The 24,952-nt window shown below is 37.3% G+C and overlaps 2 protein-coding genes, 2 long non-coding RNA genes and 1 pseudogene across 8 annotated transcripts; 3 read left to right on the plus strand and 2 right to left on the minus strand.

Moving 5' to 3' along the window:
* The first annotated feature begins 264 nt into the window (after nucleotides 1–264).
* LOC142539803 (uncharacterized) lies at nucleotides 265–1,143 on the plus strand. Its single transcript, XR_012818975.1, has 2 exons — nucleotides 265–631; nucleotides 858–1,143. It is a non-coding gene; the product is annotated as an uncharacterized LOC142539803 (long non-coding RNA).
* LOC142539802 (myb-related protein 308-like) lies at nucleotides 668–2,325 on the minus strand (annotated as a pseudogene).
* Nucleotides 2,326–4,280: 1,955 nt separating this feature from the next.
* Nucleotides 4,281–7,848, minus strand: LOC142539804 (uncharacterized). Of its 2 annotated transcripts, none has more exons than XR_012818976.1 (3): nucleotides 7,677–7,848; nucleotides 5,978–6,151; nucleotides 4,281–5,881 (listed from the first exon to the last, which is right to left on the minus strand). It is a non-coding gene; the product is annotated as an uncharacterized LOC142539804 (long non-coding RNA). The 2 variants fall into 2 exon arrangements; XR_012818977.1 differs by having other exon boundaries at nucleotides 4,281–5,875; nucleotides 5,974–6,151.
* A 1,037-nt stretch (nucleotides 7,849–8,885) lies between these two features.
* LOC142539805 (E3 ubiquitin-protein ligase UPL3-like) lies at nucleotides 8,886–19,895 on the plus strand. 2 transcript variants are annotated; one of them, XM_075645518.1, is made up of 18 exons: nucleotides 8,886–10,105; nucleotides 10,303–10,413; nucleotides 10,532–10,648; nucleotides 10,756–10,926; nucleotides 10,996–11,157; nucleotides 11,393–11,641; nucleotides 11,727–11,848; nucleotides 11,942–13,361; nucleotides 14,657–14,758; nucleotides 15,407–16,981; nucleotides 17,079–17,294; nucleotides 17,414–17,518; nucleotides 18,272–18,352; nucleotides 18,433–18,501; nucleotides 18,642–18,770; nucleotides 18,863–18,985; nucleotides 19,176–19,359; nucleotides 19,650–19,895. In XM_075645518.1, exons 1-17 carry the CDS (start codon nucleotides 9,215–9,217, stop codon nucleotides 19,239–19,241), a joined length of 5,709 nt encoding a protein of 1,902 aa, XP_075501633.1. In that variant the 5' UTR covers nucleotides 8,886–9,214; the 3' UTR covers nucleotides 19,242–19,359; nucleotides 19,650–19,895. The 2 variants fall into 2 exon arrangements, with proteins under 2 accessions (XP_075501633.1, XP_075501635.1); XM_075645520.1 differs by having other exon boundaries at nucleotides 14,672–14,758.
* Nucleotides 19,896–21,238: 1,343 nt separating this feature from the next.
* On the plus strand, nucleotides 21,239–24,868 carry LOC142539806 (rac-like GTP-binding protein ARAC3). 3 transcript variants are annotated; one of them, XM_075645521.1, is made up of 8 exons: nucleotides 21,239–21,395; nucleotides 21,609–21,837; nucleotides 22,277–22,364; nucleotides 22,449–22,558; nucleotides 22,868–22,931; nucleotides 23,792–23,856; nucleotides 23,952–24,017; nucleotides 24,491–24,868. In XM_075645521.1, the coding sequence occupies exons 2-8, from the start codon at nucleotides 21,739–21,741 to the stop codon at nucleotides 24,593–24,595; spliced, it is 597 nt and encodes a 198-aa protein (XP_075501636.1). In that variant the 5' UTR covers nucleotides 21,239–21,395; nucleotides 21,609–21,738; the 3' UTR covers nucleotides 24,596–24,868. The 3 variants fall into 3 exon arrangements, with proteins under 3 accessions (XP_075501636.1, XP_075501638.1, XP_075501637.1); XM_075645523.1 differs by having other exon boundaries at nucleotides 21,246–21,395; nucleotides 21,695–21,837; XM_075645522.1 differs by having other exon boundaries at nucleotides 21,247–21,395; nucleotides 21,669–21,837.
* The last annotated feature ends 84 nt before the right edge of the window (nucleotides 24,869–24,952 follow it).

Raw genomic sequence — 24,952 nt, forward strand, 5'->3', positions numbered from 1 at the left:
TCATCCTTTCATAGCTTATCTTCACGTAAAGAAGAAGAAGAAGACAAACCACCAAAGGAATCTAAAATCAGAAAAAAAAGAAAAGAAAAAGTAACCAACATAAAAAAAAATTCAGGTGTCTGAAATTCTCCATGTCACATGATTCATCATCCAAACCTACCAAAGATAAGGATGAACAATACATGTCTTTATTTTTAATTTTTTTTATAAAAAAAACACATTTCCTTTTTAAAAAATAAAAAATAAAATAATAATTGAATTTATTTATTTATTTCCAGAAAAGCCGAAAGACCAAATTTTTACAACAAATCCAGCGAATTAGTGGAAACCCTTCTCACCTAAATCAAAGCAATGTTTTGTCCTTTCCAAGAAAAAATCAGATCCTTAATGCAATCTAAACATATTTGGGAGGAAACAAATAAAATTGAAATTATCATATTTATCGATGACAAATCTACTTTCGTCAGGTCCTACTGATTTGGTGATATTTATGAAATGGTACCAACTCTCTGCACAGACAATGGAATTATGGAGCATACAAAATATTAGAAACAGAGAAAGTGAGCCACAAAATAAAGCCATTCTCAGACATGAATTTGAAACATTCACCAAATTCTCTGCAAAACTTGTAGTAAGTAAATGCACAATCAATACTTAGAAGGAGAGATCAATTAATCAATGGATTTACGTTTCCTCTTTATATTAGTTTAATATCATATCTTGAATTGATACTTAATTATCATGATTACACACTAAAATGGAAAAAAAAAAAGAAGAAAAGAAATTAAATTACATGAACTCCAGATCAAATATTTCATTTTTTCATTTCATTTCATTTCCAAGCTTCTGTAATCCAGAAATCCGGTCTTCGACCCAAGAAAGTCGTACCTCCCAGAACTGCTACTGCCACTAATTATACTGCTTGTAATACAACTGCACTCTTTAGTCTTCTGCACCCCCATGCTGCAATCAAAGCACCGGGAACTAGTGTTGCTGCTTCGTCTTCCTCCTGTCTTGAATGGATCTTGCTGATATGGGAGGCTGATTCGGAGCTCCAGATTCAAATCCGGAACAGGTTCTTGCACATGGATCATTTCTTCTACTTTACTTGAAATCCCACATGCAGTAGTAGTGCTGGTTGTGCTTTTATTTTCTTTCATATTCATATAGTAATCTTTTGCGGCAGAATTAAAAGAAATGGTTTCGATTTCTTGCGCTGGAGGTGCAGCGGGTTCGTTGATTGATCTGTGGGTTGTGGGATCAATCCCTCGGCTTATGAGTTTTCTTCTTATATGGGTGTTCCAATAATTCTTTATCTCGTTATCCGTTCTCCCCGGTAATCTTCCGGCAATAACAGACCATCTGAACATAAATCAAGGAAATCCCATTTAGTTTTGACATAACAAGATCAATTATGCGTGTGATCGAATCATCTTTTAAAACTTAGAAATGGACCCCAAAGTTTTCAAGATAAAATGGCAACAGCTGCATCAAGAATAGGAACAAAAACAGGCTAAAAGTAACAGGATTTTAACCAGGAACATGCATTCGTGCATCCAGGACAGACCTCGGTTTATCGAAATATTATACATGAATTTACAATTTGAAAGAGATGTTTTCTCCTCGCTACGGCGCCGGATCCGCCCATGCATTTATTCCTATGCCTTTTACAGGTTATTGGGAGTTGGAGCTAAAAATTGAAGTTGATAATGATTTGGACAGAAAACGATATTATACATGTAACTTACTTGTTACCAAGAAGGCTATGGAGTTTGATGATGAGTTCATCTTCATCTTCTGTGAAGTTGCCACGCTTGAGATCAGGCCTCAAGTAATTGATCCACCGGAGGCGGCAAGCTCTTTCCGCAGCGGAGGAGACCGGCAGCTTTGGGCAGTGACCGCCAGCAGCCCTCGCCGTGAGCCCTTATGTAAGCAATAAGGCGATCATCTTCTTCTTTGGTCCATGCCCCTTTGTTTGTGTGAGCTTTCTCACAGCAAGGTGACCTTCCCATTATTTAAACTTCTCAGCAGTGCTGCTATATTAAACTTAAGACCTGAGCTGAATTTCAATTGGCTGATGTTTTTTCTTGAAAGTTTTTTCTTTCCTTCTTTTACTCTTTTTGTAGTTTCTTTATTTGGGATGGTTCTGGAGTACTGTTTATAATGGATGGATTTGTATATTCACCACATATATATACGCGTGTGTGTATATGCTTATACGTGTGTGTATATGCGTGTGCGCGACTGTGCGTGTCGAAAGTGTAGGCTCAGTGGTGCTTGAGAATCAAAGCCGACCTTTTCAGGGATTGATGGGGTTTATATATACACACACACAACACAAGCCTTTGACTCCTTATAGAGAAGGGATACATGCATTAAAGAGAGAAGAGTCAATTGCTTCTACACGCATGTGAGTTGGTGAGAGAGGTAATTAGGGAGAGGGCTGTTGACGTTATCAGTGTCAGCTAGTCGTTGTTCACATAAATCAATTATATATATATATATATATATATATATATATATATTAGGGGTATTTTTCACGTAATCTATGTATTCATATATTACTGATTGTCTACTTTATCAAGGACTAGATCCACAAATACCAGCAAAAATAACTCATGGGGACTGCATCTCTCCAGGTGCAGAATAGATCGATGAGAAACGTAACTTGAACAAGTGAAATCACATGCGACAACCATGGCCTAATTAATGTTACCAAACAACCTTTGATTAATTGTTTTCCTAACCATCGCAAAATCTTCCACAACCGGCCCATGCCTGGAAATCAATTCGGGTCCCCCTATTTGTGTCATCATGTCGTTGGAGCTAATCAGCACCCTTCATATTCTGGTAAAAGCCGATCCAAAGCATAAAATAGCCTACAATTATTCGTAACCACTAATATTTATTTGAAATCTTGTGCTGATTAATATATCAAGTATGTTTCAAAATAACTGTGTTATATTATGAAATAATCTTATCTTTATTCCGATAAATATTTTTTTAAAGCCGAACCCGATAAATAAACATGCACATAGAAAATTATTGGTTTCAGGTATATCCAAACAGTGTCGACAAAGTGAGAGTCTATTGTTTGTCTGATAAGAAACAAATATGTAATAAGTTAGTTGTGGGTAATTTGACAGATCATTACTTCTGAACTTTGTTTAATATCCTGGAGATGGTAGTTGACGATAATTTTTTTATTATATTAATACAAACAAGCACCATATAATAAGCTTCTAGAAGAGTTGTAGGTGCAAGAAAGGATCGCTAAAGAAAGATCCAAGAAAATGAGTGTGGTGGTGGTTGGTGTGGACTTCGGTTCACCTTCCCCATTTCGTTTTCTATTCCCCCCACAATCCTTGTGGTGTAAGTTTAGGCACCAAAGTAGGGCTAGGGTAGGGAATAATTTTGATTTATTTATCTTTTTGTTCTTGATAAAATTATAATTGTTAAGATTGAAACTTGGACCTAACTAAACCACAAAAGCTAGCTCAAGGAGAAGATTGTCCACGATCATGTACACAACCCGGAATTTTATCCAACCGATGTGAGACAACTAACAATAATATCCAAAAATGTTTTTTTTTTTTTTTTTTGGTAATGAGTTGAGGTTTTTTTCGCTATCATGTGGGATTGAATCTCGAGTGGGGGTGGTAAAAAAAAATCGTCATTGATTGAAGAAAAATATGCATGTGCGTGGTAGTACCGCGAATTATTCGAAAACATTAACATACGATCTTTCCTTATTTCTCTTACTTTGATATTTCATTTTTCAAATTAGTACTGTCTTCTGTATAAATTTTTATGGCTCTAGGCCACCATCACCACACAATTCTTCCCCTCCCACATTAAATAAAGAATATGACATTTTAAAAACAAGGGCAAACAGAAGATGACCCTTGAGTCTGCCACATCAATTTGGGACTCGAGAGAGAAAGGACAACAGTAGATGTCCACTCGGTGTGAGTTCATGTGTGTATTTTACCTACTTTTCCCCTTTTACTATATGTCGTGATCCATAAATGTCTCCACTCTAGATGTTGATTAATGCCGTAGTTTGTGGTTCTACTCTCATAGGAACATTATCTTCCATTCAACCCAAAATCAAGGAGAAATTTGTTTATATATTTTAAAAAAAGGATAATAAAAAGAAGACCCTCTCTTGAAAGGGGATCAAAACTTCAGTATAGAAAGCTGAAAGGTCAAATATAATTTTTTTTAAAAAGAAATTCCTTTTCATGGATGAGTTTGGGATCATCTCTTGATGAAGGGGATTAAAACTTTAGAATATAGATATCTGACAGAGATAACTTCAGATTTTTAAAGAAAATATGTAAAATAATCCGGCTCTTTTCAGCCAACTCCACCAAACTCTTGCCCTCAAGTCTTATCCATATGTAATGCTTTCAATCATTTAATGCAATAACACCAGATATTCAAAGCTATCCCCAACTCCCCAATCACTCACACAACACAACCAACTCCTAGCCTTCATTTCTTGTGATCCATCGGTTTCCTCCATTAATATTGGATCGGCACTCGTCCCAGCAACTAGTTCAGCTCGGATTAAACTATCGAAAAGAGAGTAATTATTGGGGCAAACTCGTTTTTTTTATATATATATATTTTTTCTTTTTGAAAAATCAAAGCATGGATTTATTTAAGAAACATGAGAACATGTTCCAAAGAGTTGGCAAAAGGTAAAGCGACAGCTAACACATCGGCTCACACACATCATGTGCTATCGTATACAAAATACTTATGGGGATCATATCCAAAAGAACATTTATATTTTACCTACCACTTTTGGCCGTTCATCTCCCATGTGACTTCCTGCAAGTGTTAAGGTATATGTCAACTGTCACACATTTGGATGGATCAAGCTTAGGCCGATCATGTATATACGGTAAAAAGAATTCTAACTTTCGGCACGAGCATTGATCGAAGGGATTACAGATAACGGTGTTTCGATTGGTTTTTGCATAATCTACGTAAGCGCATGAACAAGGAGTGGTGCATATTTAGAATAATTGATCTTGTCTGATACCTACTTGGTTATGTACCAAAACGACACCAAGCAACTTCTCATTGAAGCAGAAATAAAGAATTGATCATATGCAATCTTCTGCCGTATGATGCTACATCTTCTGTCCAATTACATATTCAGCAAAGCAATATACTCGTATTTAACTCAATGATGGGCAAACAAATTTTTTTCGATATTTTCTATCAATCCATAAGGTTGACACCTATAGCTTCAGGAGATGGTATACAGTTTTGAATATGAATACATTAACTCATCTGACGGAGGACTGCTTCTATCTATGGTCTGCGTGGGAATCGGAATAATATGTAACAATAGAACCAATTTATTTCATCTTTTTCTTGATTACACAAAATTAACTCATGATCACCACTGTGACACTGTCACGGCAGTGGGAACTCAGACGCCACATTGTGATCTGAATGTTGCCAATTTTACAGTTGTCTTCGAACTGGTGGGAGGTCAGGTTCATGGTTATTAAAAGTGTAATAGAGCCCGGGCACGACGTGAAGCACACGGTCCATTAATTTGGAACGCCCTTAGTGATGATACGATAGAATCTAAATTTCGAAAAGAGGCTCTTCACGCATGATAAATAGGTAGTCAATAGTCTACGAGAGAGAATGAAATGCTATCATCTTACAACTTTTGAATTTATGGTTGAGATATGTGCTTCACTGAATGTTTGCACCTTAGCTTGTGTTGAGGCACAAAGGTCGACCCTTAATCCCGGAGGCGTGCCTTACGAAATGAGCTTTAAGTAACACTGGTCGGGGAAAAAACCAGTTCACAAAATGGATTCAGCAAGTTTTTAAGCACGGAATCCTCATTCTGCACGTGTAATCATGAAGCATTATGTAGAATAGGACAAGCATTTCTTGAATTCCAGAAAAATATTAATTTGAAGATCATGATGAGGGAACACACATGAAATTAAATCAAAGAAACAGCAGTTGGCAGTTTCATGATTCGATCTGATGCTGAAATGCATGAAGTCTGAAACAGTCTCACTGGAAAATGAACTTTCCAAGAAGTCATATTCCGATGGATACCAAGCAGAAGGAAATAATTTCAAGAACCGTCATAAAAAATACACCTGCTCTGCAGGGAAAAAACAGTCATATAAGAATAAATGTCATGATACTTCTTTAAGGATGTGTGTAGATTAAAATATTTGAAACATGGATATTAAATCCATAACTTCAAATTCATTTCACTTGTTTGGATGATTTTCAGATAAGAAAATTCCAGATTCACTCCTCTCGATTTATACTCAAATCATGATTGTAATTGACTTCAAATATACTTGATCCAAATCAAATCCCCATCCAAACGCAATCTAGTGTTTACACAGTATACCTAAAGTTTAGCATGACAGAAATAAGATATATACTAGTTGGTGTGCCTCCCTATGTACTCTTGTGATATAAAAACAAAAGGAAAGGCTAGGAAAATAATGATTCCACAAGTAAGAGTGATGATCCAAGTAAGAATGATAATCCAATAATCCCCAACAGCTCTGACATTAAAAAATTTACTGAAATACTCTTAACTTAGCCCAGTATTCATATGCCTGCAGTTGTCTATAAATTTTGCACATCATTAATGCCCAACTCATAGTATATGGAAAATGTTGTCACTTATAATCATAATGAAAATTTTCACATTTGAAAAGACTTTTGCATCACCACTGTACATAAGTTGGAAGATTAAATGTTCAAGTTATCAATTTTCTTGTCCTCAAGCTAACTTAGAATGTGGTTTTGTTCAGAAACAGTCAGTTCCATAACAAAGCAAACCTGTAAAAGTAACTCTTCATTTTCAAATTTAAAATGTAATGACATGTAGGATAGTGATTTTTTAAAACTAAACCACCCAAAAATAATGGAGTTTTAGTCAGACCCTACAGGTTTAATTCAAAGATAAAGATCACGAGTGGTGGTGGAAGTGAAACCAATGTAGGCATACAATAGATTAGATGGTGTTATTGATCCTCTAAGGGGATCCGTAATCATATTCATGATATCTATTACCCCTATGCTCTATCTTGATTATTGAATCATTCAATTGAGCACCTCAAAGACTCAAACTAACAGCAAACCATCCCTTTTTTTGGCCCGTCACACTCGTTTTGTACCTAAAACCTTACAGGCACGGAACTATGTAACACAAATAGTTCATTCCCTTTCAATTGTGTCCGCTCAGTTTATTATGTGACCGTTCTGTCGAACCACAAGGTTAGCTTAAGTCTTATTCAAGTTCTTGGATAAGTCCTAACTAAATGTTTAGTACACTATAGTTTAATTTGACCCCAACAGGAGGAAATGTATGTCCTGAAATAAGAAAACAATCGTCCTAAACATGAATTTATCCAAGTTTGATCCTTTATTTGAAGCCAACATATGAGCAAGAGAATTTTGGCGATTAAATCAAGAGACTTTGGTTCAAGCCAATTGATCGGGAAATTCTACAGATACACATTTCAAGTGATTGAAATTTAATAATATCCATTTCAAACAATATTTTTGACTATAAAATCAAACTAAATTCCACCCAAGCAACAAAAAAGAAACATCAATCGTTCAAGGAACAGAAACAAAAATACTTCATTAGCATCGAAACTCACCATTCGGAACTTCAATCTCCTTTCCTCCTCGTACGTTCGTTCAGCTTCAAGCCACACACGGATTCATCCCAAAAAAAATAAACAAAAATTCTATGATTAAATCCACTAATATTTAAACTATTCGCTGAGTACTAACCAACATACGCGCGGAGCACCATTGGAGATGCTGACTAGCAGTTTATGTTGGGGAGAATTTGGCTTTTTGGGCTGGATTGTCTCTGGTAAATAGCCCAATATGAAAAAACTAGCAAGGGGCCCAAAATGTGGGGTTGAGCCCAGTTTATGTTGGAGAGTTTGACCCACTTTTATTATATATTGCTTAGGCCAAACTAATGGAATTAAAATCAGATTTTTTTTTTTTGGGTAAAGTGACAGTAAATGTTTCATTTGTTAATCACTCCAAAATCGAAATAACTGGCCGAGCATTACGTCTAATCATTCTAATTTTGACATTCAAGATGGTGGACGTTTCAAATTCCGAAGGATTGGAACAATTATCCCACTTTTTCATATGTTTGATATTTCATATTTTATTTTTTGACGATCAAATCGATTGAAGAAAGATAAGAAGATACATGTTTTTAGTTTCCATCTATTAAAACAAATTGAATATGTAATCGGCCAACTCAAACCAACAATCAAAATCGGTCAAAAAACAAAAGCAAGTCACACTTCATCTATTCACGGCTTCTGATATTTCATCGAGTACTGTTTATCTCTATCTAACACTATCATCGACTTGAATTTCCTTTTAACACAAAATTCTTCTAGCCTAGATATCTTAGTATTCCTTATTGTCATTTGTAAACGATGAATTTTCTTTTTTTTCAGAATCATTATTGTCATTTGTAATATAGTTCGTGATTTTTTTTTTTCAAAAAAATTGTGAAAAATTCAATAATAAAAAAGGTATTCATTATTTTAGTTAACAAATATTAAATTGTCCTATGATTATTATTTCTTAGATGCACCTTCGTACCAACTCTTTTGGCATATAATATAATATTCTAGAACATCAAGAAACATTACTATCATCATTATATAAATATCAATATAATCATAATTAATTCTATATAATAATAATAAATATCAAATATATGCTAAGTTTTATTTTATGTTAAATAACACGTACTATACGAAAATCACCAAAAAATCAGGTTTCCATTTGTTTTTATATAATAAATAAAAAAATATACATGTATATATAGGTCTACAAAATTCCTCCCTCCTCTCCCAATCCCTCGGTTCTCACACATTCGCTCGCACTTTTTAATTTCCTGTTTGATTGTTTATATCTTCGCAACTCTCGCAGGGTTCGATCGCAAATTGATATAAATTCGGGGCGATGTTTTCGAATTGAGGTTCTATTGTGTGTTGCCTCACACAATTTATAAAGATTCGGTTTTTGTTTTCAGCTTCGAGGAATTAGGGCTTTTTGGGTTATTGCAAGAGTGAGATGATACGAATTCCGGGATCGGCAGAAGGTTCGATCGCCGATTGATCGGCGAGTTGATTCCTAGGTGTTGAAGGGCCCTTGTATGGAAACTCGGAGCCGCAAGCGGGCGGAGGCATCTACCTCAGCAGCGCCTTCTCGTTCTACATCTGGAACCACTACACGCGCCACCAAACGTGCTCGTACCATCCCCACCTCCACCGCCGCAACTGTTAGCAACGCCACCACCACTGCTTCATCAATTTCGACTCGTTCCCGAACTGCAGCTCGTCTATCTTCTATGGACACCGCCCCAGAACCTTCCACGGCCTCTGCCTCCAGTACCCGCAGCCGCCGACGCAAAAACCTTAGCAGTTATCAAAATTTGGAGAACAATGACAATAGCAGCTCTGACAAAGGTAAAGATAAAGAGCCTGAAATCAGACTCAGGGATAGAGATATGGACAGAGAAAGGAGCATAGGGCTAAACGTTGACTCCCACGAGGGAGTGGAGGAAGATGAAAATAACAGTGAGGGTGGAGTCGGGATTTTGCACCAGAATTTGACTTCTGCGAGTAGCGCACTTCAAGGGTTGTTGAGAAAGCTGGGTGCTGGATTGGATGATTTGCTCCCGAGTTCTGCTATTGGTGGAAGTTCGTCTTCCCATCAAAATGGGCGGCTGAAGAAGATTTTGTGTGGGTTGAGGGCCGATGGTGAGGAGGGAAAGCAAGTGGAGGCATTAACGCAGCTCTGTGATATGCTTTCCATTGGGACTGAGGAATCTTTGAGTTCTTTCTCAGTTGATTCTTTTGTTCCTGTGCTCGTGGGATTGCTTAATCACGAGAGTAATCCTGATATCATGCTTCTGGCAGCGCGGGCATTGACACATTTGGTCGATGTGCTACCGTCCTCTTGTGCTGCAGTGGTCCATTATGGCGCCGTTTCTTGCCTTGTTGCTAGGCTGCTTACTATTGAGTATATGGACTTGGCTGAACAGGTGAACAGCTTTGATTATCATTAGCGAAATCACATGGGTGTGGAAATTCTTTTGGAAGTTACATGTTATTGAAATTCTCATACCTGTTTTGATGAATTTTTTTTCTCGTTTCTCTTTTAGACCTCCACCTCCTATGTGGAAACATCAGTATGCTTACATGATAAATTGTAGTCTTGATACTTGCATTGTTTGAACAGTCGCTGCAAGCTTTGAAGAAGATATCACAGGAGCACCCAACTGCCTGCTTGCGTGCTGGTGCACTTATGGCCGTGCTTTCGTATCATGAATTTTTCTCCACTGGTGTTCAGGTCATATAAGCAGATTCTTTTTTGGCTTTGTTGCTGAATATTTTGTTGTCTTTTAGCCATTTCAATACTTCCCTTGATTCTGCTTGTAATGAATGTACTCTTCCTTTATTTCTGTCAGAGGGTCGCCTTAGCTACTGCCGCAAACATGTGCAAGAAACTGCCTTCAGATGCAGCTGATTTTGTCATGGAAGCTGTTCCATTATTGACTAATCTTCTACAGTATCATGATGCAAAGGTGATATGGTGCATCTGCTTATATTGATGAGAATTTTAGCTTTATTAGCTTAAAGATTCCTCACTCCCTGATAACTTCATATTGCCATGGTCTTCTTTTGGTTTTAGGTTTTAGAACACGCATCTATATGCTTGACGCGGATTGCTGAAGCATTTGCTTCATCATCAGAAAAACTCGATGCACTTTGCAATCATGGACTAGTCACACAAGCTGCAGCACTCATTTCATCCAGCATTTCTGGTGGTGCCCAGGTTTCCCTCAGCAGTACTACATACACAGTGAGTTCAATTATTTGTTTTGATGGTTAATTTGTATTGGTGCCGGATAATGACCTTTCCAGTGTGCAGGGATTGATTCGGCTTCTTTCAATATGTGCAAATGGTTCTCCTTTAGGTTCAAAATCCCTACTCCTCCTTGGAATTAGTGGAATTCTTAAAGATATTCTGTCGGGGTCTGGTCTTGTTTCAAGCATGTCTGTTTCACCTGCCTTAAGTAGACCACCAGAGCAGGTATGAACCACTTCCATACTTGGCTTTTGCTCTTATCCATGTTTCTCTAGATTTCCTTTCCTTCGTTTTTTTTTAAATTGTACTTGCCTCATTTTAGTCAACGAAACTGGTAATACTGTCACCTTTGTATGATTTTACTGTAACCTGACATTCATTTTATTAGAAATGAAACAGTTCCTATAGTTTCAGTTTTGATTCTCCATATACGAACCTATGTATTTTTCTCTGTCATCAGATATTTGAGGTCGTGAACCTCGCAAATGAGCTTCTTCCGCCACTTCCTCATGGGACTATATCTCTTCCAGTCAACAGTAATCTTTTTGTCAAAGGTTCTTTTCCTAAGAGCGATCATTCAGGCACTTCTGGAAAACAAGAAGATTCAAATGGGAATATACAAGAGGTTTCAACACGTGAGAAACTATTAAACGAGCAGCCCGAACTTCTGCAACAATTTGGAATGGATCTTCTTCCTGTTGTTATCCAGGTAGTTATGAGAATATTTCTGCGTAGATATTTTCTACTTCCTATGCAGTTCTATAATGTTTGTTAAAACATGGTTTGGCATGCAGATATATGGTTCCAGTGTGAATGCTCTTGTTCGCCATCAGTGTCTCTCAGTCATTGGAAAACTGATGTTCTTCAGCACAGCAGAAATGATCCAATCTTTGATAAATGTTACAAACATATCAAGGTATACATCGAGTTCCTCCGCTTCTCCATGCAGGATATGAATAGATCTTAACCAGACAGCTGTCGAAACATACTCATTTGGTTGTTTGTTTAGTTTCTTAGCAGGGGTCTTAGCTTGGAAAGATCCTCATGTTTTAGTCCCCGCTCTTCAGATAGCAGAGATTTTAATGGAAAAGCTTCCTACTGTTTTCTCTAAGATGTTTGTAAGGGAAGGCGTTGTTCATGCTGTGGACATGTTGATACTGTCGGGATCTACTGGCACTTCACAGCTGTCCACCAATGAGAAGGATAATGATTCTATTACTGGATCATCAACTCGTTCTAGGCGAAATCGACGACGAGGTGGTAATGGCGCAGATGTAAATGTTGTGGATGATTCTATAAACTCGACTCCAAATTTAATTTCACCATCAAATTCGGTTGAAATCTCAACTGTCAATTCACCTCTTCAGGCTACTGTTAGTGCATATGCAAAAACTTTCAAAGAAAAATATTTTCCTTCAGATCCAAATTCCCATGAAATTGGATTTACGGATGCTCTTCTCCGCCTCAAGAATCTTTGCGTGAAATTGAATGTGGGGATTGATGATCAGAAGACTAAATTGAAGGGAAAATCGAAAGCTCATGGTGCTCGACTTTCTGACAGTTCTATCAGTAAAGAGGAACACCTGGTTAATGTTATAACTGAGATGCTGCAGGAGCTGAGCAGAGGAGACGGTGTATCAACTTTTGAGTTCATTGGTAGTGGAGTTGTTGCATCTTTGCTCAACTACTTTACTTGTGGGTATTTCTCCAAGGAGAGAATTTCTGAAGCTAATCTGCCTAAGCTCCGGCAACAAGCTATCAGAAGATATAAGTCTTTTGTTTCCGTTGCGCTTCCTCGTAGTGTTGATGAAAGGAATGTAGTCCCGATGAGTGTTTTGGTTCAAAAACTTCAAAATGCTCTTTCATCAGTGGAGCGATTTCCCGTTGTTCTTAGCCACACTTCTCGATCATCTGGGGGAAATGCTCGCCTTTCTTCTGGGTTAAGTGCATTGTCTCAACCATTCAAGTTGCGTCTTTGCAGAGCCCCGGGGGAGAAATCTCTCCGTGATTACTCTTCAAATGTTGTACTGATTGATCCATTAGCAAGTTTGGCTACTGTCGAAGACTTCCTGTGGCCCAGAATTCAACGAAGTGAATCTGGTTTGAGGTCTTCAGCGTCTGATGGGAATGCGGAATCTGGGACCACTCCCGCAGGTGCTGGTGTTTCTTCACCATCTACTTTTACTCCGGCTTCTGCTGTTCGACGACATTCGACACGATCCAGGTCATCTCTTAATATAGGTGATACTGCAAAAAAAGAGTCCCCACAAGAAAAAAGTTCCATCTCATTAAAAGCAAAGGGCAAGGCAGTCTTGAAACCAGGCCCAGAAGAGGGGAGGGGACCCCAAACCAGGAATGCAACTCGTAGAAGAGCTGCTCTAGACAAAGATAATCAAATGAAGCCATTGGATGCAGACACAAGTTCTGAGGTTTGTTTTTGAGTTTTAAGAATTACTATGGACTGGTTTCATTTAGATTTCAAATCTCTTGACATGCATAGTATTTGCATCGTTCTTGCGCGATCATGTGCTTGTATTGAAATATTTTCTTGTTTATTTGGAATTATCAAATAATTAAACTTAATGTCTACATTTTTTGTGGTTGTTTCGGAGGCAGCGAAACCCATTTATAGTTAACTCTCCAGTCTTTGGTGTCACTCTTCCTGTAAGAGAAAAGATTGGCTCTTCTGCGCACTTTCACACCTGTATTCATATAATATATATGCAAGTTTAACATGGTTTACTCACAGAGGAATCTTGTTTTGTAACCCTTTTCTTGAAGTGGAAGAGGTTTCCGAAATGAGATTCCTGTTCACCTTTTTTTAAACCTCAAGTAAAGGCAGGAAATTGTGAAATCTTCTAAGTTGTTAATGGGTAAAAGAATTGGAGTATGGTAATGTTCATCTATTACCAAAACAAATGTCAATAACTACCGTTGACCCAGCATGCACACTTTGTGAAATTTGCTGCTGCTGCAACCTTATGAAGCATGAATGTGAACGATTCAACGGCTAATTAATTGGAGATTAATTGGTTGATAAAGTTTTTTTGCTGGATAATTTTTTATACATATGTTTTACCTTTAGCATACTCTTTTTTTGGAAAATAGCTGCCAAAAAAACATGTAGCTTGTATTTGGATAGGCAACTCCACTCAAATTCTAAGAAGAGTTTGGGTATTAATTTTTGAAAGTCGATGTATATGCAGCAGATAGAGGTGTAGTGTGATGGTTATATGAAAAGGGTGTATGTATAATGATTGGTTGGAAAAACTAGAGAAGAACGAATGATCACAGTCTTTATGTTTTGAGTGTTTTGTTTGAAATGTGTGACGATGTTTGCTGTAAAAAAAATTTGGCATGAGAAAATTGATCAAGTTTTTTCCATTCACATGCTTGGGCTCTTGAGATGCTCTTGAGATGAGTCAAGAAGCCCAACCAAACACCACTGATAGTTTTTATGGCTCAAAGTCTTTACCCTGCTGTCATTCTGTTTTGGATTGTTCCTCATCCCCTAAGCTCATATTGGACTTAGGAGGTAATGTATAAATGCAGATGAGACGAACATTAACTTACTCAGTCAATTTGACGAGTCGAATCTTTTTTTTCTTGTTTTAATTCATGATTTGGGACGAAACTGTTGACTATTTTTCTTATGTGATTTTTTTTCTCCTGTTGTAGCTTGGCGATATCTTCTTTCTATGATCTATTTGAATACGTATTTTAGTTGTCTGCATCGCAGGATGATGAATTGGATATGTCACCCTTCGAAATTGACGAAACTTCGGTGATTGAAGATGATGATGTATCAGATGATGACAATGATGATGTATGCTTCTGGAACTATTAACCAATTTTATGTGCCTGTTTTCAGTTTCATACAGGCGGAAAAATGTGTTCCACTTTAAATAGGCCCATTGCGCTGTTTTGATACAGTATGTTGGGGGCTATATTATCTATAGTCATCTGTTATTTCAGCAAAACATGTTATAATTGTAAGAGGTGTATTAGGGCGGGGCTCGGGGATGGGTGGAGATGGCCATGTGATATAGATCTTGGCTTCAGTTTCTTTTGGTTCAGCTAAAACTGTTTTATGCGTTCATTAAAAAATCTACTGAAATGTTATTCGTCTACCCAGTATTTGATCTACATTGAATATAGTAATAAGAACATTGGGAGGAAGATAGCCCACATTTTGAGTTTTCCTGTGCTATGTTCCTGATTCTTAGCCAAACAAATAGGGCATATCTTCGATGTAACTAACATGATGTCCAATTACTGCTGTGAATAATGAAACATTGTTTTACGATCTTTAAATTAATAATACAAAATTTTCTTGTTTCAACAGATGATAGAATGATATCCTTCAACTCTACATTTCTATTTATTTATTAAATAAATTTTGTTTCCTATAAAAAGATTTTTTTGTCTTGAAGGATTGCTTGATAAATTCGATTGTTGATATCTTCTTTGACAGGTATTGAGAGATGATAATCTTCCCATTTGCATGCCAGACAAAGTGCATGATGTTAAATTGGGTGATTCTTCGGAAGACATTCCTGCCCCTGCATCAAATGATGTTCAGAACAATCCAACATGTAGTTCTAGCAGCCAAGGCACATCAGTGAAAGGATCTGATTCTGTTGAGTTCAGGCGTGGGCGTTCATTAGGTTCAAGAGGTGCAATGTCCTTTGCTGCTGCTGCTATGGCTGGCTTTGCATCTGGAAATTATAGAGGTGTAAGGGGAGTTAGAGATCGGCATGGTCATCCACTCTCTGGAATCGATGATCCTCCTAGACTTACATTTACTGCGGGAGGGAAGCAGCTGAATAGAAACTTGACTATTTATCAGGCAATTCAACGCCAGCTTGTTTCGAGTGGGGATGATGAGGATATGTTCACTGGAACAGATCTTTTATCTAGTGATGGAAGCCGACTTTGGACTGATATTTACACTATAATGTATCAAAAGCCAAGTAATCAAGCTGAGAGACCTTCAGTTGGTGCTGTGACCTCGACCGTTCAATCCAGTTCTGCAAAAGCTAGCACATCAAGTAATTCTGGATCTGATGCATCCTCACATCGTTTCTCACTGCTAGATAGCATCCTGCAAGGGGAACTTCCTTGTGACCTGGAAAGAAGTAATCCCACCTATAATATATTAGCACTATTACGTGTACTAGAGGGATTGAACCAGCTTGCACCAAAATTGAGAGTTCAAGCTGTGATAGACAGTTTCTCTGATGGGAAAGTTCCAAATCTGGATGAACTTAGTTTCGCTGGGGTCAAAGCTCCTCCAGACGAATATATAAATAGCAAGCTTACTCCAAAACTGGCTCGACAGATTCAGGATGCACTTGCTCTTTGCACTGGGTCTCTTCCTTCATGGTGCTATCAGCTGACAAAAGCTTGCCCATTTTTGTTTCCTTTCGAGACTCGACGCCAGTACTTCTATTCAACAGCGTTTGGACTGTCCCGTGCACTATATCGCCTACAGCAGCAGCAAGGTGTTGATGGTCATGGATCCTCAAATGAAAGGGAGGTGAGAGTTGGGAGATTACAGCGCCAGAAAGTTCGTGTTTCCCGGAATCGGATATTAGATTCTGCAGCAAAAGTTATGGAGATGTATTCTAGTCAAAAAGCTGTGCTCGAGGTTGAATATTTTGGTGAGGTTGGCACTGGATTGGGGCCCACACTAGAGTTTTACACTCTTTTGAGCCACGAACTTCAGAAAGTTGGATTAGGAATGTGGAGGTCAAGTTTGATGTTGGGTAGACCCTCGATGGAAATTGATGTAGGTGGTCAATCGGATATGAAACCTCATGAGCTGTCTATGCATACTGTTGGTGACGGTGGAGATTCTGTGCATGTGCCTCTTGGGTTGTTTCCACGACCTTGGCCCCCCAATGTTGATACTTCCGAGGGTAGCCAGTTTTCTAAAGTCGTCGATTATTTTCGTTTACTCGGAAGAGTTATGGCCAAAGCTCTTCAAGATGGGAGGCTTTTGGATCTGCCGCTTTCTACTGCCTTTTATAAGCTTTTACTTGGTCAAGTAAGTTTGTTACACTGAGATAGTTGCTTAAATGACAATGAACCAAGTTTGTGTCAATTGATTTAGAAAATGTACATCATCTTTTCACCTTCAACAGGAGCTGGATTTACATGATATAATTTCTTTTGACACTGAGCTTGGGACTACTTTACAAGAATTGCAAGCCCTTGTATGCCAGAAACAATATTTGGAATCCATTGGAAGCTCTAATCAACAAGAGTTACACTTCCGTGGAGCTTCTATAGAAGACCTCTGTTTAGATTTCTCCCTTCCAGGCTATCCGGATTATGTACTAAAACCAGGCGATGAAAATGTGAGCACAATACGGCATACCTCTCTATCCCTTTGTCAAAAGCTTTCCTTGCTCGTTTACCCTACATCTTAATACTTGTGGTACTGTTTTAACCATTTCCATTTGTCCTGAAATTGCAGGTGGAAATGAATAGTTTGGGGGAATATATTTCCCTTGTGGTAGATGCTATAGTAGGGACTGGAATCATGCGCCAAATGGAAGCATTTAGATCTGGCTTTAATCAGGTGCTATGCTCTATATGATCTTAATTGCCAAAATCATGTTGGTTTTGAAATGTTCTTTTTGTTTATGCAGAAGTGGATATACTGGTATTTCTGGTTATTGTTTTTAATTAAATGTATAATAGCAAGTGACAGTGATAAGTATCTTAGAAACTTTGGAGAAAGTTATTTAAAAATTAACGAGCAGTTGAGAGAGATTATCCTTGTTAATATTCTTGAAGTTTGAAAAAAAATTAATCAGCAAAGAGAAAAAACATAGAACAATGATGAGTGTGATAGCCATTAGGGAGGGGAGAGAGAAGAGGCTAATTGATACTAGACAGAAAAAAGTCAATATATTGAGGCAGCTGGCCTCCCAAAGTAATCTGTTTAAGGTGGTTTAGAGAATTCAAAGACACTGATTTTAGCAGATAGTCGTGAAGTGTGGTTGAACTTGACGAAAAAATGTATTTCTGGGAAACAGTTGGGAAACAGTTTAACAGAAGGATAATGTGTTTGATTGCCGTTGGGGAAGAGAGAAAAGAAGGGGGGGTGGGGGGGGGGGGGGGGGGAAGACTCTTAGATAGTACAAATGCCAAATTATGGATATATTTTTGGCATTCCCAGATGGCCAAAAATAATTTACCGTAGTCTTGTTTAACAAGCAGAGTATGTTTTAGTTTGGATGGTGGAGTCGTCTAAGTTAACTCGTTGAATTTCAACATCATATATCATCACATAAATGACATGAAATTATCATTATGAACTTATGGCTAGGTGTTTGACATCTCAACTCTTCAAATCTTTTCTGCAAATGAGGTGGACTATCTGCTTTGCGGCCGTAGAGAGCTGTGGAAGGTAATATATTTTCTGGAGTTAATCAAGTAGGACTTGCACTCCTGCACATCTCTGGTTAATCATTTTATTTTTTAATGCAGGGGGATGCACTTGCAGATCACATCAAATTTGATCATGGGTATACAGCTAAGAGTCCTGCAGTTGTAAATGTATGGAAACTTTTAATTTTATGTTTCCACGCAAAGAAAGATATTAAATAGAGGAAAAATAATAACTTCTCACATTTCTTTAGTTGTACATCAATTTTAATTTTTTTTTATTAATATTGTGCCTTGTCATCATGCATCAGCTTCTTGAGATCATGGGGCAATTTAACCCAGAACAGCAACGGGCCTTTTGTCAATTTGTAACTGGTGCTCCTCGTCTCCCTCCAGGTGGTTTGGCTGCCCTCAATCCAAAATTGACTATAGTCAGAAAGGTATTTGAGAAAGCTTTTGTTAATCTGTATGCGAGTCTCATCTTTACCAACATTTAATGATGTGTATCTTGACACACTGGTAATTGGAACAGCATTCTTCAAGCATGGGCAACATGGCACACAATGGTCCTGGTCCATCAGAAACTGCTGATGATGACCTACCAAGCGTGATGACATGTGCGAACTATTTAAAGCTTCCTCCATACTCTACCAAGGTATGGGTTTAGGTGACAATTTACTTGGTCTCCCTCGGTACTTTGGGTATATAAATAGTTCAAAGAGTGGTGTACTAATAATGCCGGGAGTTTCCGAACTCTAGTGTCAATGCTTCGTGTGGGGGTGTATTGCAACTTTCGGTGAATGTCACATGTTTCAAACTGTTTTTTCCTCCTTTTTTGTTACTAGGAAATTATGTACCAGAAAATTGTCTATGCTATCACCGAAGGACAAGGATCTTTTGATCTGTCATGAGTCTGCATTCGACCAGCTGGATTTTTCAGATGTTCTTTTAGGGTGATGAAAAGTTGATGGCTAGAAGTGGCAGCTGACGTTTAATGAGAGGGCCCTGTCTACCTGAGGCATTGTTGAGGTTAGTCATACGAACATACCATAAAGCTGAAGTGGTGGTCACTTTCCACTTCCGTTTTCTTCTATGTTCTACGTTTTTCATTGGTTGATTTCTTCTTTTTTATACACACTGTTGACTGTTCTTTAATTCTTCTATATTTCACTTTCAATTCTCTGTTCTCTATCTTTGCAAATGTATTTATGTGCATTCAACGATAGAGGTCTCTTTTTACTCACGAGCTTCAATACAAATTCCTGATAGATGGGTTTGATTATTTGATCGTGTAAACTGAATCCCGAAGTCCTTTTCAGGTTGATGCGATGTTGCATATTTGTGCCTGACGTGGTCGCGTGATGATATTTTGACAGTTATGCGGGCTTGTGAATAATTTAGGATTTTTTTCCCTGCAATAATCAAACGTTTTTCCCCTTGTGCGCATCTTTGTTGGTTAATTTTATGATTATTGTTTCATAATAATATTAACTGGTAGTATTATAATACTCGACTTACATTATGATAACGATGATTTTCGACAGCGAGCAGTTCATCCTATTTTTCATGAATACTTGTTACTTTCGGCCAATTTGAGGTGCATAATCATTTTATCCAGTATATATGTGTTACCTGCCAAATTCAGGTAAGCAGTAGACTTTCAAGAATCGGTTTGTTTTCCAAGTGAAAAATGACAGTAGCAGCATGCATATGTGTGCAGATGCATATGTTTGTGTTTCATTGTATTTCAATTTTTTTGAGAGTATTCAAAGTGACACAAGATACTTTCTATAACCACCACCTTTATTAATCTATAGAAGATCAAAGCTTTTCGGTTGTCCTTGTATGGGCGCGTCCCATTTAACTTGGATCAGCTAGCTTTTTGGCAAATGTCTAGGTAAGAATCTCAATTGGAATGCTGCTTTCCTTTATTAGAGATATATATTTGCAAGTATTAACTATAAAAATCTGAAGGGGGATTTATTGGTGAGGTTAGGTTTGGTTAGTTATCATGAAAACAACCATCCACTAACTCTCCTCCGATTTAGTACCTAATATTTTACGTTACTTTATATTTTATACTATGTGGTTTGATTTGAAGTGATGTGACGATGAAGTGATATAAATTATCGGGTTTTTGATTAGATAATACAAAAAATAAAATATAAATACCAAAATGTCAAATAGTTCTTTTTTAAAAAATAAAAATTGTAACAAAGGGTTAAAACCCTTGAGTCCCACAGTCGGCATTCCCACTTATTAATTTCAACTCCGGTTGTTTGGTTTTATTACAACTTTTTGGTTTTCATCATATTTCGATAAATATAATCGTTTTTATATTGTTTAAATGAAAAAACCCATTGATTTTGATAAGAAAGAATAACAATCAATCATTGAAATAAATTAATAGACATGATATTAAAACTTTCGCAAATTAAACAATTTTTTCATATATTTTATTTTAAGAGCTTTTACACTTTCAAACGACCAAACGACTACGTGAGTGGTATATACACATCATTTCTTTCTTTTATCAACGGTTCTACAAGATGAGTTATATAGTCTCTCATGAGTATGTCCCTTAAAATTAGTTAGGCATCAATATGAAAATACCGGATATATCAATAGAAACAAGAGGGAAAGAAGGGACATGCACATTTGCATAAAATAATTTTTATATTACTATTTTACTTTTTTTAGTGTGCATGAATTTTCGATTATACTTTGTCGAAAATCTAATTATTGTGAATAACACTTCAAAAATATGTTCGATCGGATATATTAATATTAGGATCGATTTCTTGATTGTTACCGTAAAAATTACTAAAAGAAATTCCTCTTATATTATTAATTAACAATTTTTAAGTTGAAAATTCCTCTATACTAATAATTGGAGTAGTTGATACTACTAGGCTTTTGGAAATCATCCAAATTTGAAATTAGAGTAAATTCCTCGGAAGAAATATCTATTTTTGGTATTCTCACTCACAGAGATGAGATTCTACTGATCTACTCTCTCTTTATTCTCTCTAGCCCCAGTTGAAGCTTTCTCACTCTGCAAGCAGGTTCGGGTTTCTGTGGCTTACTCTCTCTCTCTCTGTCTCTGTGGCTTACTTAACGGACAATTGATAGTCCAGCTGTTGGATTTGGTTTTATGTGGTTGAATCATATGCATTTTCGTAGCCCAATTTCGGGGTAGTTGTAGGGACTAGGGTTTTCTGTAATTTTAAGTTTTTTTGTTTGTTTGTTAATTTTCGTGATACTAATAATCTCTGCAGTTGAGTGTTCGTTGTCTGTTTGTGTTTTGTTTTGGCAAATTCAACGATCGACTATAAAAGTTCAACTGACTAGAGCTGAGATATAGTGTCTTGGAGCTGGAGAGGAAGTGTTAAGGTTGCCTGAGAAGAGATGAGTGCGTCGAGGTTTATAAAGTGCGTCACTGTTGGTGATGGAGCCGTGGGTAAAACTTGCTTGCTCATTTCCTATACCAGCAACACTTTTCCCACGGTATTCACGTTTTTGTTCGCTTCGTCCCTTTTTTGTTTACTGTCTTCACTGTTTATATGTTTTAACTTTTGGAGGAAATAAAAACCAGTATGTTTGCTTTTGTCCGGATAATGATACTCTGCAACTGCAATGTTTTTAATGTTAAAGACTTTTTTATGTGCTTCTGCATTTGCTGGGGAAGGCTGTTCCAGTCGCCCCCACTACAAATGGTAGAAAATAATGATAGAAATTCGGAATGATCGCCTCAAACATTTTGAATATCTTTGGTTTGAGGAATAATTGTAGAATAATAATTTCCGTGCTACCGATAGGTTTCATGTTGGTTTTGACATTTGTTGGATTCAAATATCTTTGGAAGAAGATGCTTCTAGACTTACCCTTTAGGTTGTACCCTTTTCTAATACAGTGTTTTTTACCCCTTCTCTTGATGCACAAACAGGATTATGTCCCAACTGTGTTTGACAATTTTAGTGCCAATGTTGTGGTGGATGGGAACACTGTGAATCTAGGATTATGGGATACAGCAGGTAACTATTGTTAAGGTGTTACGTTTCTTTTTTTTAAAAAAAAAAATTTGCATGGCAGTCATTAATCCTCACTTTATTGACCAGGCCAAGAGGATTACAATAGATTAAGACCATTAAGCTACCGTGGGGCTGATGTCTTTATTCTTGCATTTTCACTCATTAGCAGGGCTAGTTATGAGAATATCTCCAAAAAGGTCAGGCTTACTTTGATGTTCTATACTGGATGCCCTATTTCATTTTGTTTTTTCCCTTTCCTAAAGAAAGCAAAAAAAAAAAAAAAAAACCCGCAATGGTTTGGCTGAACTTATATTCAGCTGAGTCAATTTGGAATGTTTTTCGAAAATGTTCTTCTGCTTTTCTTTGTTATGGAGTATTAGAGTTTTAAGTGCCTAAGCCTACAATTTCATTTCCCATCCCCAACCCACCCACTTTATTGGAAGGAAAAAATTTTCAAGATCTTTTGTTGCTGATAGTTATTTCTACGTTTTTGGTTTGATGTTCAGTGGATTCCTGAATTGAGGCATTATGCTCCTGGAGTTCCAATAATTCTTGTTGGAACAAAGCTTGGTCAGAATCTCCTTCTGCCTTTCCTTTATCTTTGTAGTACGTCTGTCTCATATTTGATGTCTGGTTGGCATGGTCAACTTGTCGATTTGACTAATTTTTAAAGTTAAATTTCGAAAAAGTAGTTAACTTATCTTAAAACTTTTTAATAATATTAAATTTGATACAAATAAAAAAGATTTGAAAATCTAATGTTATAAAAAACTAAAAGTCGAAAAGTTTGACCATGTATTGCAGCGAATGGGATTTTAAGGGACAGAGGAGCATTAAATTACCATGCTCATTTTGTTTGCAGGAAAAACTTAGTCAATTCTTAGCCAGAAGTGAAAACTCGTTCCCCGCTGAATTATTCAAAAGAATAAAAAAATGTTAAGAGCCTTCTACTAAGGCAATTGCTGTGTCATGAATCTTGGTCTTGTTTTTCCTCCTTTATTTTAGTGCAAATGGTGCAAGCAACTTTTCTGGTGAAGAAATGATTTTTTACTTTGGTAGTGTTGTTTCTCAAGGGGGACAATCATAGAACAGTATTTACTAAATCATGTAAAACTGTACCATCTGTTGACTAATCATCAGTGTAATGTGCATCTTGCCTCACTCTTCACTAGTACCTTGTTTTCTCCCATTAAGCAGTTAATAAGACGATTTTTAGGGAAGTTGAGACTTGAGTGATCTTAACACGTGCAAATCCCATAACAATAGGGTGTCATATAAATTATGCCGTATTTGTCTTATTTAGCGCACGTTCTGCTCAATCTTGTGAAGTTTTTCAAATTAAAAGACGGATAAGGAACACAACGTGACTTCCTATATTTCTCCTCTCCTCGTGAAGGTCAGCTTATCTGATTATATTCTCTCCTGACTAGATCTTCGAGAGGATAAACAGTTCTTTGTAGATCATCCTGGAGCAGTGCCCATCATGACTGCTCAGGTACGCTAGTATATTTGTATATCTTGGCGCACACACCCTCTATGGGGAGGATAATCAAGTACTAGAATCCTATTACTTATTATTTTCTTTCAAAGGGGGAGGAGCTGAGAAAGTCAATCGGAGCTGATGCTTACATTGAATGTAGCGCAAAGACACAGCAGGTGATGAAATTAATTAGAGAAGTACATTGCCGTTGTACTAATTGCAAAAATGCTTGCACGGATATGTGATGTATTGCCATGTTGAACATAGATATAGGCCAGACTTAGCTTCGATAATCTCCATCATGGTGTTAGGCGTGTCTAGAGAATTAGAAAGAAAAAGAAATTTGGGCACCGGTTTATGAGATGGGAGGAGTCTGACCATTTGGACACGACTATTCCAGTTGAAAAATCATATGTGAGAGAAAAAACTTGAACCTAAGAATCAATCATGCAAATAAAATCAAGTTGAAAGTAGAAATAAATATCCGTTATTCTGTTCTGCATTTCCCTCCTTGATCTTTGGTGCAACCTGCTCAGTAACAGTTGACAGCTGAGGGTTTCACATTCGAATTTCTAAATATTGGCCTTATCCTATATTCAATGTCTCTTCAGTTGGCTCTACACGTCATGTCTCTCTCAAATGTTTGCAGAATGTGAAGGGCGTATTCGATGCAGCAATCAAGGTTGTTCTGATGCCACCAAAGCAGAAGACAAGAAAGAAGAGAAGAGGCCAAAAGGCCTGCATCATATTGTGACTGCTGGTACAACACCAATCTGGGGAGATACAATCTTGCGGATTGTCCGCTGCATTGATCGAATCTCCCAAGCATAAAATGACATGTGGGTCTCTTTACTAAGCAATTCCCTTGAAACATTTGTTCCACATTAAAAAATGCAATTCGAGATGTATTATATCGGATGTTAGGGACGTGTGATAAATCCTGCCTCTAGTAGAGTAGGCAGGCAGTGTGGGTTTAGGTTGTGTAAGATCGTATGTGTGCCTTATAAATCTTAAGCGGTTCTCATTATGAACACAGAGACATTCCATAGACCATAGTTATATCAGGTCTCATCCTTGAACATAGCCTAACTCCGCGTAAACAAGTAAAATT

This window comes from Primulina tabacum, chromosome 3 (assembly GCF_025594145.1).
Source record: "Primulina tabacum isolate GXHZ01 chromosome 3, ASM2559414v2, whole genome shotgun sequence".
NCBI classification, from domain to species: Eukaryota; Viridiplantae; Streptophyta; class Magnoliopsida; order Lamiales; family Gesneriaceae; genus Primulina; species Primulina tabacum.